A 16778-nucleotide genomic window follows, 5' to 3' on the forward strand; every position below is an offset into this window, starting at 1 on the left:
GGCCCTACCAATCCCCACCTGCCTCGGCCTCGAAACCCACCTCCTGCCCCAATCACACGCGCTCGGGGCGCCGAGAAGCCCCGCCTGTCCAGCTCGAGCCACCAATGACGACGAGGCATGCCAGGTCAACATCCAATCAACGCTCCATAGGGTTTCGTCACTTCCGCTCAGTAACCATGGAGACGGAGGCCTCGGGGGGTGGGGAAGATGGCGCTGTTATTTTGCTCCAGGAGCTGGCGCGGGCTGGCAGGGTCCTGCGGAGCCTGGGGCGGGCAGGGGTGTCTCCTTTCACACTGCTTGCAGCGGATAAAGCCTCACGGTGTGGGACTCGGCCCGCAGTCACCCTTCAACACGCGGGGGTTGTATTTCTTAAAGTTTTGCTGCTCTCCTCTGCCTGACGGGTAGCTCAACCTTGGGCTTGTGTGCGTAAGCATGGGGCTTTCGTGTTGGTTCCTCAGTTAAATGTTTACCCGATTTAATACTAAGCTGTGAACACATTGCACCATGCAGGCTGAGACGAGGCAGCAAGTATAACTGCTGATAGCAAAGCTCATGGCCTGAGGTGCAGCAGTTTGCAGCTGGATGTATGGAAGAGTAAGTCTTGTGAGCAGAGGAGTTGTAGCTGGAGATCAGCTGCAACTGCCAGCTGGAACTGCTGCGGGTAGGTGGGGAAAAGAGCGGGTGAGAAAGCTGGTTCTCCCAGGAATGCAGGAGAAACACCTCACCTGTGTACTGCTAACACCAGCAAGGGTCTTTGAGGACAGACACCGCTTCCTTCACTTCTTCCTACATGTTTTTTGGTTTTATGTAAGTCCTCTTTCCTAAAATACTTGAGTCGTTCTATCAGTTTCTTCTACTGGAAACGAAATAGTACACAAAAGGCTTGGATTGGCCAGAGAAAACGAAGCGCTAGTGAAATCTTGTTAAAAAATAATTACCTAACCCTGCAGACAGCCCAAGGCACCTACTGTTCTTGTTTCAGATTATCAGCTTTCTGAGAAGTGTGGCATTATAATTTGTATTTTAGGTTCTTTTTGTCCTGTGCCCATACAGAATTTACCTCGCTCCCTGCGTCAGGTTCCTACGCTCTGCCTTAGTAAGAGAATTGCTAGTCTCTACTGCAGTTGCAGTGCTCATTCTCTTGTAATGGCCAAGCATGATCCCCAAGCGGCATCACCACTGCTGTAGAAATCACATTTCTGACAATAACTGATTTCTTCTGTTACTCAGTTACAGCTTAGGTGTTATCATTAAAGACTTTGTTCAACAAAGCCAGGCAAAAGAAATGGTTAAGAGAAAAAGCTTTTTAAGCCCAAAGAGGGAGAAGTGAATGCAAAAGGTGTGGAAGCTTCACATGTATAGAAACATGGTTCACACTACAGAAACAACTGCTTTCATTTGTGGGACAGGAATGAATTTGCATGTTAAATCCTTGAGCTCTAGTATGTGTAGGTGTGGCTGTGGAAGGAGCAGGGAAGAGCTAAAGTTCCATGACTTCGGGAGAGCTGTATATTTGTTTTATTTTTATATATATATATGTATAAAAATCCTGCCTGCAAGAAACACCTGAAACAACAAGACTCTGAATTTTTTGACTACTTGTGAAATCAGAAGAGTTAAAAAACCCCTGACATAACAGCTCTACGGTGTTAAAAGTATACAGGGTGGGGGAGGTGGGGAATATGATATGTGTATATTGAAGTAAAACACAGTATTTTTGAACTACTTTCTAAGACAATTTTGGATGTTTAGAATGTGGGAACCTTCTTCTTTTGGGAGTATTTCTCAACAATTGAACTATGGAGTTAGCATTTAAGTTGTAAGGGTTTCATTGGGGGGAGGTGGAGAATTAGTTCTCTTTTCTACTACAGAAAATGCCTTCTGAAGATTCAGTGGGGAAAGCTAGTATCATTGTGGCTAGTATGAGATTTTAGCAGTATGTGATTAACATGGGTTTTTTAGAACTTTACACATTTGTTTTTCTTGTTTGCTTGTTGGTAAAACTTGAAATCCTCGGGCATTTCCAGTCCTTTTAAGTGTGTGTGCTTGAAAAGAGCTGTTGTTAAGTTACCTTGAAAAGGAATTAATCAGAATCCTTTTTATTACAGAATAAATAACTTTTGTTTGACAGAGATAGGAGAATATTACAATATGCGTGGCTGCTTTCAAAGTGGGTCACAGAGGAAAGTTCACTGAGCAGAGATTGATCCTGACGCCTGTATGCTAGGGGAGTGCTCTCATCAGGGTTCAGATCGAATGCAAAGTTCAAAGATGATGCAGGATGTAGGACATGTGTTTTGGTCACTGACTAACAGAAGAAAAAGAAAGCATGTGCCGTCTGATGTTCGTTTCCTATAGTGGCCAAAGCAAGTGCAGTGTTGCCCCTACCACTGAGTTGTTCAGTGCTTGACTTTGCTGTATGTTTTGGAAGATGCATTTTAGTGCCTTGCCTTGCTCTCAGAAACCCTGACTGAGCTGCGGCCCAGTTGAGCCTGTGGTGGTTCTATATGAAATAAGTGTCCTGAAAACTAAAGCATCAGTAGCTGACATGACTATAGTGATCTTAATTCTAGTTGTATGCTGTTTGTATAAATAATTTCGTATTGATATTTCATTACAAAGCCTTAGGCCATGATTTCTTGGTTGTGCCATTTAGGTCTGTAACAAACAGGAAAAGCATGTTTATTTGTAGTTTGCAGTGTGACTCTTAACTATCAGCATACATATACTTTATGCCTGTAAGACCCCAGACCTGCTGAAAAGACGACTGGCCAGAGCCTGCACTCCTCAGGTTTTTCTACAGACCAACAAACGTTTTTCTCAACACACTACGATGGGAAAATCCAAAGCTAAGATTTGTGCTTAACGTGAACATTTTCAGATAACCAGTTATAGTTCTGTATTTCAGTATGGCGTTATGGAGTACAGCTAGAAGATGCGAGGTAGCCTTCGCGTCCAGGCTTTGCTCCTTGATGCAGCCCCCAAAGGCATCGCAGAGGTACTGTTGGAACCATGTTACTCTCAGAGTGTCACTGCCAAACTGCACAGGCTGTCTATTAAACGTGGCAGATCACCCACTAAGGGAAATGTAGTGTTGATTGCAGTTTCTGAAATTCAAACATCAAGCACAATATATTGTATTAATCAAATTGGAAGCAATGGACAAATGAGCAAAAAATCCAACAAAACATGATGTACACCACTTGCCAAGGCAAGGAGGAAAAGGCAGCAGATACTGGCAATTGCTGCTAACATGGAGCAAAAATATATATCATAACTGTTTGTTTTACTCTTGCATCATCTCTGCCTCAGGTTTTAATATTTTAGTGTCCCTCTGTTGGGTTTTTTCCCTAATAGAAAAGTGAGAATACATAAAATAATCACACTAGCTTTACAAAAGAAATAACATGCAAAAATCTTTGGGATACAAGATTCACATCCACCACAAATACAGTGACGCATACCAGTCAAAATTATTCATTAAAATATTAAAAGAACTGGCTGGCCAGCTTGGCTAAACCTGTGCCCTGTGTAAGTCAGGAATGGTGCCTATATCTGTCCTTTGGGGAGAGGAAAAGGACTAGGGGAAGCTCTTTAGACTCTTTTCAAACTATTTGATTCATGAGGTAATTTATCCACTGCGGTACGCTGTATTTCAGAATAGTGTGCCTGGGTGGAAGAAGAGTGTGGTCTAACGATTACAGTAAGATTATTCTTTTTTCATTGTGCACAAGAGCTTCCAGTTCATTGACAAACCAGAAGGTATGATGGGAGAACCTCCTCCTCCATTGCATTCCTACCCTAGACATCCATACAGACGTTTTTGGAAGTTCAGCTGATGCCCTTTTGATCTGGTGAAGTGTAAAGTGTTAAAAGTTCTTTGAATTTGTAATATTTGCAAATGCAGGCAAATTTCTCACCTCAGAAAGTCAAATGTTGCAGTAATCAGAAATATATGTTAGGAAGTAGAAAAATCTGGCTTGACAAGGGACATCTTATGTCCTTTCGGAAATTATACTTGACCATTTTTCCTTGGTATCCTGTTCATGAATGATGAAGATTGATGTTCCCTAGCCCTGCAAGAATGCTGAGGGTAAACACTTTCTATTTATTAAAAATAAACAAAGTATCAATCTGCAAAGGGTTACATGGTAATGAGAGAGCCTAAACCATTCTGAAATGTATAGTATTACATAATGACCTTAAAGCCAAAAATCTGAGCCAAGACTGTTGCAAACAAAAGACATGATACAAAGGCCTACAGTCCTTAATAAACTGTACAAAGCAAATCATATAATTAGAGTACGTCTTTTACCTGCGTTTAAACAGGTTTTCTCCCCTCCTTTTATGTTGTCAGATTGACATGAGTCTACTATGAACCAAAGAAGACATGAAGGGACAGAAAATACCATCTCTTCTCATCTATTTATTGCACATAGATGCTACACTTTGGAGTAGGTTTTAGCTCTCTTGTTTATGAAAAATAATAAGATAATTATTACTCATTTTTTAATAGGGGGAATTAATTTATTCAAACACTGTTTATTAATGGTAAAGAATTGATTTGGGATAACGTAAAACACTCCCAAAGCAAAAGACGACTGTTTGGAAGATGGCTGCATGGATGGCCATGGCCACTGAGCACGTTGAGCACCCAAACTGTTACCTGCCCACGTTTGTGCCCCATGGCTTGGCTGGTGGAGTGCGTTGTGTGACTGCTCAGCAGGCAGTAGTTGTCAGTTTGTACTGAAAATGGTTTGAAGTACATTGGTTGACTTTGCACTGAGGTGGCTGAGGAAAAGTCATCCGGATTGCCCTGACAGCTGAGCTGGAGAGGACATCAAAATTTCCGAGAAGACAGCTGCAGTGGGACACTCGCTACCAGCCTAACAGGTTGCCTGACCTTGCCAAGAAGGTCCATAGGACAATGCTAAGTTAATGCAATCAGTTTTCAAAAAATTCATTTAAAATAGTACTTTTACACCAGCAAGGCCTAAATTAAATGTTAACAGCAATCAGATGTTACCACTTTTGTGAATTAATTTTAAGGAATCCTTAATTACCTCTGGGGGCTGGGACAGAGCTCCCTGGCACTATATGTGGTGGTGAAGCTGTTTCAAAAAGTTCTGTCCTTCCTGTTGGTTGCACCATCACGTCCTTTTTTTCTGTGATGGTACAACTGCTTGGCACTATGTGAGGTTATTGGTAACCGGAGTCGTTGCAACATGGCACTATGAACATCTGAGCAAGTAGCAAGCTGCAGCTCAAAAGGTTTCGAGGTTGAAGGTGGTGCTTTTGGAAAAGCATTCGAAGCTCAGGTGCTAAGGTGGCAGTGTGCTGATTTGAATATGTAGGTGCTTACTCACAATATCTACTTAAACTGATTATAAGTTCAAAGACCAGAGCTCTGCGATATAATATTGATTAAACTGAATGAAGACCCTTGCTGTCCCAGAGACACACGCTACAGAAAAGCTGTGGAAGAGCTGTTGGCATGCTTGGTTGGAATGTGCTGCCTATCAGTGCATTTTTTTGTCAGGGATAAGGAGGGGCAGAAATATGATTGTAGACTAGATTTAACTTATTCATTTGTACTTATGGGCTTTAGGTTTTACAGAACAGGAAACAGTAACGGGGCTGTTTTCCAAGGATTGCATCCTCACTTGTCCTTTCCCACCTGGGGATGATGAAGTAATTTACTGGAAGAAAGGGGACAAAAATGTGCACAGCTACTACTACCAGAGTGATCAGCTGGAAAGACAAGATCCGGATTACAGACACAGAACACAACTTTTCCACGAAAACATTCCTGGTGGAAATGCCTCCTTGTAACTTAGTAACTTGACCGTGACTGATGAGGGCTCTTATAACTGCTATGTGGGAACACAGCAAACTAAAACAGAAGTGGAAGTCACACCGCATAAGAGGTCAGTAAGATATTAGAAGTGCTTGGATCACACCAGTGGAAATGGGATTACACCAACAGATTTTCTTGTGTTATTTCTCACATGGAATCAAAATCCTCCAATGCAACAAAGCGCTGTTTGGGCCTGATAGTATTATCAGACAATTAATTTTCTCTGGTGAAACATTGTAACATGAATTGAAAAATTTCAGTGCAGCACTTGTTCTCGTAACTTACTGCACCGTGATTTCTAAAGGGTAACTAGGTAGTATACTTGAGTTTTAAAACTTCATGTGGCTCCTCAGAACAGTACAGACTCTGGTATTGACAGTAAGTAATGCTATGCTTTCTTCTGAAATCAAACACAGATTAAATTTTGTTCTCAGTTATGTTTATTCTCCCCAATGTTATTTCAAAAGACCAATCACTTCGAGTTAAAAAGGATTTTGAAGGTAGTAGGGTTGATTTTTAAATTTTTCTTTTAATCTACAGTTTCCTCTTATTATGCACTGGAATACCAAAAGACAGACACAGAAAGGATGCTGAAGTGCTATGCCTTTCTCACTTATCCAGCACCACGTATATCTTGGGTACAAGGCAATACATCCATCCAAGAAACAGATTGGCAGGAAACCAGCGATGGAGTTCTCTATTCTCTTAGAAGTGACCAGAACATTATAAACACAGCTGATCCTTAGTACTGTCATATTCATCTCCCTCATGAAGAGTGGGCTGCTGAATGGAAGATGCAAGGTAGGAATGAATGGAAGTCTCTTCCTGCATCGTTACTGAATGTCACAGCTGGTTTCAGAGCCAAATTAAATACGGTATTTCTGCAGTGGGGCAACATGGATATGGGATGGTGCAAAAGGGTGCACCTTCCTCTTTGAAGCTTATTTGTTACAAAGCAGCATCCAAGAAGTAGGGATAAGGGGGGGTAGCTCACACTTCTGTCAGTTAACTTTACTCTGAACATTTTTTCCATATCAGTTTCATATTTCAAGAGGTGCATAATAATCAAACTTTACACTCTATCAAGAAAAGAATGAACTCGGACAAAATACATGGAAACCTTAGTGAACCTGTGGGTTATATGAGGGAGGGGAAAGTTTGCCTGCTGCTCTAGATGCGTATGCGCCTTACTCAGTCCATTCCCCATCTTTTGTGAGAGTTTTTTCAGTACCGTTTGATGCTTTCATTGTACTTCTCTTCAAGTGCATTCTTAAGTGCTCGGGTTGAGTGCTGGGGATGCATGGGAGTGGAGAGCAGCAAGCTTGCATTTGAGCAAACAGCAGCTCATTTTGTTGCTTAAGGAAAAACAGGGCTATGAAATTTCAACTCTCCATTTTGTCCTCCTCCTGATTTTCAGTTCAATTAAATAACTGGTACTTTTCAACCTCTCTTGTTTCTTAGGAAATATTTTTTAATTGGATCAAGAGCAATTCCCTTGTGAGATGTGCATGGCTGCTTCCATCGCCCTGATTTCCCCCTAAAGTGTACCCAGACACTGTCAGTTCCTATTCACTGCATATGCTTCAGAACAAGAGTGCAGTTCCTAATTTACGTACAATAGCTTACAATATGGAAGTTTTCAAGTATGGCATCATAGTAGGTAAGAAGTGCACTGTAAGTGTCTATTTTGTTAATCTATCCTTAAGATCCACAAGAGAAAAAGGTACATTTCATTACACTTTTGTTTGCATCTGTCTATCCTCTCACTGGAACATGTTGAAAATATACTGCTTTCCTTTTCCTTATATAATAGCAGTGTGGGGTACAGTTTTGTTTTATTTTGTCCTCATGGTTTTCAGCCCCACGTCTCTGTTCATTCAGTCCCACAAACAGAATCCAACCATGGTTATACCATGTCAAAATAACGTATTAGTTTCTTCTCCAGCAGACCGCCAGCCACCACAACCGTCTCTGTTTTTCCTTCCTTTGCAGCAAATCCCTGCTGTCAAATTGATAGTTGTGCTAGGATATTAATTTGTCTTATATTAGTATTTTATACATTAGCTATTAGTTCCACTTACCCGCTCTTTCCTTCCCCTTCCTTTTTTTTAAAGCTATTCATTAATTGTAAGTGTTCCACACAGACAGGTGAAGTGCTTAAGTCCACCATAGCTGAAAGTTATTTCTAAGTAAATACAATCTTTTTATTCTTTTAATTAAATTATGTTGTAATAGTTTTACCTGCATATTTAAAGCAAAAGGGTATCTAATTAGTTGCATTTTCTCTCTGCTCCCAACATGTGGAATTTCATGCTACTTTACACCGTAACTTAGACTAGGCTGAATCACTTTTATTAATGAGCCCCCCAGTTAGAGGAGAAATAGGCAAACGAAAACAAAATAATTTTCGTAAGTATAGCTAATACCAATTAGATATTTTTATTTTTTTAATGTAAGATAGGTTTGCTTTTAAAATCTTCAGATGCTTCTGGAAGCATACTGTGATGTTTGAATATGATATCAAAATAGTGAAATATGTTTTTATATTCGTCCACAGTAGTATCAGACTTCAGAAAAAAATCAGAAAATATCTGAATAACCTTCCCAGTATTTTCCAAAAAAATTGCAGAGGGTTCTTCAATTATCTGCTTCAGACTAACTGTCTCACGTGGAAGGAAGTAGCACTGCAATTCGTTGTGAATACAGCAATGACACTGCAAGCACTGAAGGTTTCAGTGTTGTCTGGATATTAAACAGAAATGCAGTGATCTCAGTCCTGGCCTCCTTCAATGGTACATCTCACTCTTACCAGCCTCGAGTCCAGATTAACCAAAATGACTTTTCACTGATGTTGCATGATCTTACTGCAGACGACAGTGGAGAATATCTGTGTAATATTTCAACCCCTGACTACACAAAACTTACTGTGGGAACTTTGCAAGTTGGTAAGTTGCCACTCTTTCCATTTTGGAGGATGGGGACCAGTCAGGGGAATGCAGAGCCAAAGGGTCAGTCAGAAATCTGCAAAATACTGAGAAAAATCATCTTGTGTAATAAGTACAGGTGGGTAGAAGAGGTATTTTATTATTGTTGTCCCAGGAAAAAAAGATTACCTAACATGTATTTATTTAAAGACTTAAAGTTTCTTTTTTTCAATTAGCAGCTTGTTGTGGCAAGGGTCTCAAAGTCAGTGGCTGCCCTCAGTTGCCACCAACTGCTCTCAGAGCTGAGGGCACAGGGAAACTCTCAGAATCATGTCCTAAATGCTCTGCTAATAGCAAATACGGTCTTTAAAGGTAGCAGGGACATGAAGGGAAGCCCAAAGACGTGGTATAAATGTGCTTGCAGAAGAAACCTTGTTGAGGAGAGCGCACAGTTGTTATTTTCAAAGCTTTAATTCTACACAGCAGGCCTTTTTTAGACCTGGAGATATATATGTTTATACGCATGCCTGTGTTTTTATGAACTGTAGTAAATTTCCAACTCTGAAGTCTTAGTTACAGTTATTTCATTGTCTCCAGTTTCAAGGACACTTACTGATTAACTTTTCTATCTATTGAAAACCCTTACCGAAGGCTAAAAAAAATTTACTCCAGCTTTCTACAATTATAATGCAAACAAATTACAGATTTGTTCAAAAATGGTATGCTGTTTGGGATGCAGCCTCCTTAAATCTCAGTACAAAGGGAGGAGGAAAAAAACCATTCAAACAGTAGCACATAGGCATTTTACGCAATTAAATACAATCATCTAAAAGACTGAGAACTAATATAGGGCACCTCATTTCTTTTTTTTAAGAAAGAAAACAACTTGAAACAAGCCAGTAGGATATGAAAAATAGAGCAACATGGCAGAAAAGGGGCTAGAATAAGTGATAACAACTGCATGTTTTTGTCTTCCTTTCTCCCCACTCCCCCATGATAGCTTAGTTTCAGTCTGAAAACTTGATGTAGGGTGTGTTTTAAATGGCAGTGGCTATATGCAATCTGAAGGAGGAGAGTTAGATTAAAGAAAACGGTTAAGTCAGACAAACACACTTCCTTGCAGCTCACATTCCAGCATGATCTTCCTTATCCTGTAAACCTAATATTGTGCCTCTGAAGTGGAGAGCATTGAAAACCTCCAAGGAGTTACACACTTAACTGATGCTCCTAACTTACGTGCACAAGTCCATCAGTCTCCCTGGACTTTTACTGGAGACAGACACACGCACCTCTTCAGTCCGGATATGATCTGGCTCATCCTCTGCAAATGCCTTTCTCTAGCTGCTCTCTGCAGATGGATCTTAAAATAGCCATAGGTGATACAAATCCCCTCTTTAGTGGCTAAATTACTGTGCCGCTCACAGAATTTTCCTACTCGTGGACCAGAACTACGTTGTACGGAACAGAGAAGACACTTACCAGAGAGGTTAGCATCTCTGTGGCAGCGCAGGCTGAAAGCAGATAAGCAGATAGAGGCAGTAGGGCTTAAGGGAACGAGCTAGATCAGTATGTTGGATAGTGATCATAGCACACCAGCTGCTCAACCATCAGAAAGATTTCTGAGCGCCACTGGAAAGGAGACCTTTAAGGGGGGAAGTGAGATCAATTTACAATCATTTTGGAGGCCTTCTCTGTGTAAAGAAAGGTTGCAGCTTAAAGCTGCTCTATCAAAGGAACTGACAAGATGTAAATATAGGTCTGCATGTGGGGACAGAGCCAAGCTAAAGACAATGATTAGGTTAAATGCTCTGTTTTGGTAGTTCTCATTTTTGAACTGTTTGCTAGACATCCATAGGGAGTTTCCAGAGGAGTGTAGAATTTTTCAAACTCTTTGGACAAGACGCAGCAGGGGAAAGGAAGTCTGAAGTAGAAGAACCGTACTTAAAGGAATGAGTCCTCTGGGTCTGAGTGTTCTCACGTTGTTGAAATTGGCTGGCATAATGAGATGCTTGGTGCCGTGCAGGACCAGCCTCTGCTAGACGGTCTCTTATCTCCTGTGGAATCCATTGTTACCACCCACCTGAGGATGTGGTGTTTCTTGTGCCCACCTGGATTGCATGGTTGCATCATGAGGTTGGGAAACGTTTTAGATGAAAGTTGCAAAGATTTCACAACATAAATCATGAAATCTATGGTCTTGGCTGGATAACGCTTAGTGAGTTGTTCTACTGGAAATCAGCAGTATTGTTAATGGCACTGAGAGCACTGTGCCTGGAGGCAGTGTTTACCATACTGGGCAGTTGATTGTTTTTAAATGGGACTTGTATTAAGAAGTCGTCAAATCATATTACATGAGCACACGTGGAATTTTCTATCAGCACAATTAAGTAAAATAATCTGCTTTCAGCTATTCACACCTAAGTCATTAAAGTATCACTTTAAAGTCTTATAGTATGGGTCAAGTATCTTGAACATTGTTGTAATTTAGTAACATTAAAAAGAAACTGAGACATTCTCCATAAATCATAGCTTTTAGATAATAAATAAGAGAAAAATCATAGCTTTGATATACTTATTGAACAATAGCGAACATTTAATTTATGATATAAAGCACTTCTGTAAACTTTTTGGAATTTGTATTTTTAAAGAAAATTCAGATAACACCGGGAAAATTGTCCTGGGAGTGATCGCTGCACTGGTGCTGGTAGCAGGAGTCTGTTTCTGGGTCTGGTTCAAGGTATGTAAAATCATTAGGGGATTTATTTTTAAAGGAACTATTAAGCTTAAATCCAGACCTTGAATGTTTGACCAAGTAGTATTTTGGTTGTAACAATGTTAACATGACCTTCCCTTGACCAGATGCTCTCCTGTGCTCTATAAAAAGATGAGAAAGTTGGTTAACCTTCACCAATACTTTCTGGTAACTTGCTTTAAAAACAATCAAACTGGTTAATTTTCTCTCACTTGTGTTTTAGACCAAAAAAACCCCAAACCAAAACATGGAGTCCCTCAGAGAAGGCACATACCTAGTCTTCATTAGGGCTTAAATTACTATTTCAATTATATTCAATGATGTCAAAGCTCACCAAAACTTCAGTGTGAAAAGTTATACTACTTGCTTTGTTTAGGAGACTGTTATAACCGTATGGTCCCTGATCTCATCTCTCTACACATCTTCTATTTACTAGAGTACAGCATCTTCAAGTGGATGCATTTTATTCTTGTGCATTTGTAATAGGCTGGCTCTGTCTTACAGTATTGTGTCTCCTCCCTCTGCATTTGTGGTGAGTATCCTTAAAAAACGAACTGTGACTCTTAGTCCTTAGGGTACATCTTTCTGTGTCTGACAGTACAGCCCTATCCATGGAGAGATAAACCTTCAAACTCCCTAGACCTTAAGATTTTGTCACACCCTGAATTTGGTATGCTTCGGGAGATGTTTTACAATGGTTACTATGAGGTGAGGTTCGACAAGAACACACCAGAAAGACAACTCTAAAATGATTGAGACTCAGTCTTCTTTCATTTTTCTCTCACTTAGAGATTCACTTGCATGCTTATTAGTCAATTTTAAAGCTAACGTGCTTTAGAGATGATAACATACTTTTGAGATGCAGCTGTTTAGTTTAAAGAATTTAAGCAAGATTCATTTATCTTGGCACCTGTTGAGACCTTTAACGTATCATAATCAGAGGAAGTGGAACAGCTTACAGATTAACTCAGCTCCAGTTACATTGATGGAGGACTAAATGGAAGAAACAGGAACGTTTCTGGACTGTTATGTGGATGTTTATTTTACTCAGCTAATGTTAAAATGGAAAATACTGACTTATCTTTATAGTGAGTGTGTCTGGTTCTGTTCCCACTAGAGGATTAATTTTACACATCAGTAGTTCTTACAAACATTTTTGTTTTGACTAGAAATGCAGAGGAAGAGGAATCGTATGAGCACCTTGACATACCGGGAGAAAATCCCTGTCTGCAGGGATCCCTCAGGCAGATGCTACTGAGATTGCTGCTGAAAAGAACAAAGAGTTCCTTCACCTTCCCTATTGAGTTACACTAAGAGGCACATGGAAATGTATTATCTGAGCAACAGTAACAAACAACAGAACTGATAGGGAAAAAAAAAATGTAAGTCAATTGACACTTGTATGTGAGGAGTCGGCATGAAAAATTGGAACTTGGATATCCTGAAGGGACGATGAAAAAGTTTCCACAGAAGAAGATTCAGTTTTGAGGGATTTTTTTTTTTTTTTCAGTATGAGGGAAAGTGAGGGCTTAATGTTTTGCACTTCATTTAGTATTTTGATTTCAAGCAAAGACAACTTCCCTGTTTAAAAGTGGAAAAGATCTAAGAGAACATCCTATTTCTGAGCCACAGACAGTCCTGATGGGACATGTCCCTCCACAGCATCTCCTATGTCTCTCCTGCAGCTGGCGAACAAAAGTCCTTTGGCTGGTGGTAGTAGAAGCTTCTAGACCCACTGTTCATACGAAAAAGTTTACTTTCTGCTCTCCTACAAAATGCATACAGACTCTGACTGGCAGGACAGATGGAAGCTGGGTTATTCCAGCTTTAAGGGCTGTCCCCCTGCACAGGTTTAATCCGTGCTGCTTTAAAAATCTGCACATGAAATACATGAGGCTTGGAAGCATGACTGGATTTGCCCTTGGTTTTGATTTTGTCAGAGATCTGCCAATTAGGATTTGTTCCAACATAATGAAGTGGGCTGTTGGCAAGATGTAATCTTTTATTGATCCCTGGGGCCTGGCAAAATAGAAACACAAAGAAATGAATGGAATACACTATACAGTCTCTTTGGATTTTCACTTGATGTTTATTTCTGTAAGTGCTTATTTTCTACATCTGCTTTCAGTTGTGCCTGATTATATCAAGCATCTTCTCATATCTGCCAGTTGGACTGTACTTATTCCTCTTCATGAACCTGAAATGCAATTGAGATAGCATACAACTGTTAAAAATGGAAGTGTTGAAGGGGTTTTAGAGTAAGTTCACAAGTAAATGACAAAAGCTTCTCTTCACTAATGCTTCTGCTCCCTGGTATTACCAGTTTTTATCTGAAATAGACTAGCACCAATCTAGCCAACCTTTGCCGTCTTACTTCAGCTAACAATACAGCTAACAATAGGTTTCTTGTCCTCATGCTAGAGTATATAACCCTTTGATAGCAGATGACTTCTATACAACTCTGCTTCAATAGATGGTGGTGTTTGTTCTGAATCACACACACTTCGTAGAGTTTCCAGGAACATGGGTACTTGTAGCAGCAGACAAGGTATTTCTAATGCTACGCAATTAAAGGAGTCTCTCCAGTGCCTTTCTCTCCACAGAGAAGATGTGTCATGACTTTTGGGACAGCATGCACTGCCTGAACACGGTTCCTGGTAGCTACTGCCATTACTGCCACAAATCCCTTTTTGTGGAGATGACACCTCTGCGTGTACTGTTGAGCTCATCTTTTGGCAGTGCAATACTCTGCTATAAGCCAGAGCTGGAATTGGTAAACTAGCGTCTGACTAATAAAAACAGACATCCACTTTTCTATGACTTTTGCATATTTGAGGCAGAAAGAGGGTACTAGTAAGATACAGGGAATAAACAGCACTCTTAACAGTATTTTTAACAATAAATTAATCTCCTGGTTTACTTATTTCAGTGTCTGTGTGATGCCATGGCTTTGTGAACTTACATGAGTTTTCATTTTTTTTGTAGGCTGGAATAGTTTAAAGAAAAATATGTGGAAATTTTTTACTCTTAAAAGCTGCAGAACTTCTTCTGAGCTTCAGTTACAGTACTGCTTCCGTCATATGTAAATGTGTGAGAGACCAAATCTTCATGCAGTTTAATGTAGCTCTGCTCTAGACGGTGGAGCTACAGTCATTTATATCAGTCAAAGGTGACTTTATTAGTCCAATATAAAAGCAGAAATTGGAGTGTTTCCTCCCACAGAATGGTGGATACAGAAGAGAGAAGGAAGGTATTGGAATCAAGTGTGATAGAAATACCAAAATTATACAGAAAGTTTTTTTTTTTTCCCCTCTTGACTCAGGAGCTGTCACCCCCATAAAACTTGTATCATGTTAAGCATGGCCTCTTTCTATCATTCCTGCAAGTAACAACCCCACTCTTACTTGCCCTGGTTGCCACAAGGCAAGCATAGATAAGCAAAGGTTTGCTTTCAGTTCCAGACCAAGTTCTTAGGCACCTTTTAGTTTCATCAATATTATTCTGCTACCATTCTGCTCAAGTGGAAAACACCACAAATATATATCTAATTACTAATGACTTCCCAGCACCTAAGTGACTAATCACTAATATTTTCTTTTCATCCAGCTCTTCGAATCTATACAAGTTCATTGAAAGAGCAATGTTAAAATATCTGGCAATCTGCTAGTGCAGTAATCCCCAGGCTGTATTACATACGTAGAAATCTACATCATCAGAGGGAGAAAAAGATGGAGCTTTTTAATATCCCTTGCAAAATACCCACAAACCCAAATCACCAGTTCTGGAAACTTCCAGCTGCTGAGCACAGAGGTTAAATGACAACATCAAGAGAACAGAGAATTCATTTTGCCTAAGCATCAGATTGCTGTCCTAAAGGCTTACCTTAATGTTAAAATAAAGGGTAGACTGAAAGTAAAAAATGTCGTAAACAAGAATTTATTCGAGTCCATGCTACTTTTAAGAGATGTAACAGATCTTCCTGCATACATAGCATCCACTACTGTGTATTAAACCGTCACGTTTACCCCATACGGTATAACCATACCTTTTTCATTCCAATATCTCTTGACTTGCTCCTCAGCTTATTAACTTGAGATTCAGCTATTTCAGCCCGTTCTTCAGCATCATCCAGATCATGTTGCTGTTTTCTGTACTTCGAAAGGTACAGATTGGCTTGAGCTTCCTGGTGAGAGAAAACAGTGCAGCTGATTTCCTCCTGTCCACGGGAAACAAAGCTTTCCATTTCAAGCGGGATGGCAAGTGCTCAGCATGACTAGGTAACAGCTGTATGGGAACCTGTATGTATGCCTCCTGGAGAACTGAGATTGTTGTTTTACAGAGTTGGTGTTTCCAGTGGCACTCTCCATGTTAAGTGAACTGGGAGGTTCTCAACATGCCTCCTGAGGGACTAGGAGGGAAAAAAATCTTTCCTGTTCCTTCCCTTCCCCCCCTTCCCTTGCAAATTATACTGCAATCTTACAATATAATTGAATACCTTTTCTTAAATATAATCAACATATATGCTACATATTTTATTTTATATATATTATAAATACATTTATACATACAGGGTTTATATGAATAGAAATACAAATATTAATACACACACAAAACGTGTATTTGTACTAAAGGCTTCTATGGTTTAAAGATTGTGGGTTTAGGACAATAAATTTCTCAAAGGCAAAAAGGCCCAAGTAGTTACTTACAGCTTCCTCTGCTTGGTGTTTGTAGCTCTTCACTTTTAATTGTAGCTTGTCAATCAGATCCTGCATCCTGGCCAGATTCTTCTTATCTTCTTCTGACTGCATCAAAACACCATTAATTGGGCTGACAGTGTAAAAAGGCCTAAAGCATCTCCCACAATGAAATAGGTATGGCTGCCATATATAATTTTAGAAACATATTGTTCAAAATACAAATAAGCCATATTGTGATCACCCTGGAGGCTGAGGACTAAAAGAGAGTACCCTCCCCATTTTTTTTTAATATATATATATATGTATGTAAATATATATATATATATATATGCACACACTTTCAGAAGTATACACATAAACACAGAGTTCCTTGCTCAGGGATGAGAAGCACTCTTGTCGTTATAGAGTGTGTCATTTAGTGAAACAGACCTGTGGGTGGGCCTAAAATATATGTAATTTCCATATTTAAAAATCTTGTTTGGAGGCATTTCTCGTAAAAGGAGTCAGGTTTAAGCTGTCACAGTCCATAAGTAAAGGACCAACTAATT

At 39.8% G+C, this 16778-nt stretch overlaps 2 protein-coding genes across 4 annotated transcripts in view; one reads left to right on the forward strand and one right to left on the reverse strand.

Moving 5' to 3' along the window:
- The first annotated feature begins 191 nt into the window (after positions 1 to 191).
- HHLA2 (HHLA2 member of B7 family) lies at positions 192 to 14464 on the forward strand. The gene is given in 8 exon segments (XM_075168948.1): positions 192 to 661; positions 2909 to 2998; positions 4358 to 4454; positions 5609 to 5936; positions 6396 to 6658; positions 8512 to 8802; positions 11430 to 11518; positions 12703 to 14464. Coding segments are annotated over 6 exon segments (1062 nt in total). The 5' UTR covers positions 192 to 661; positions 2909 to 2998; positions 4358 to 4390; the 3' UTR covers positions 12730 to 14464.
- The window catches only part of MYH15 (myosin heavy chain 15), a 52518-nt gene continuing 49259 nt past the window's right edge, over positions 13520 to 16778 (reverse strand). For all 3 annotated transcript variants that reach the window (XM_075168915.1, XM_075168934.1, XM_075168924.1), the window contains 3 exons: positions 16240 to 16335; positions 15579 to 15716; positions 13520 to 13730 (listed from right to left, as the gene is read on the reverse strand). In XM_075168915.1, the coding sequence (XP_075025016.1) occupies positions 13713 to 13730; positions 15579 to 15716; positions 16240 to 16335 (252 nt within the window). In that variant the 3' untranslated portion in view covers positions 13520 to 13712. The remainder of the gene's footprint in view (positions 13731 to 15578; positions 15717 to 16239; positions 16336 to 16778) is intronic.

The sequence above is a fragment of the Calonectris borealis genome, chromosome 1, assembly GCF_964195595.1.
Source record: "Calonectris borealis chromosome 1, bCalBor7.hap1.2, whole genome shotgun sequence".
Lineage (NCBI taxonomy): Eukaryota > Metazoa > Chordata > Aves > Procellariiformes > Procellariidae > Calonectris > Calonectris borealis.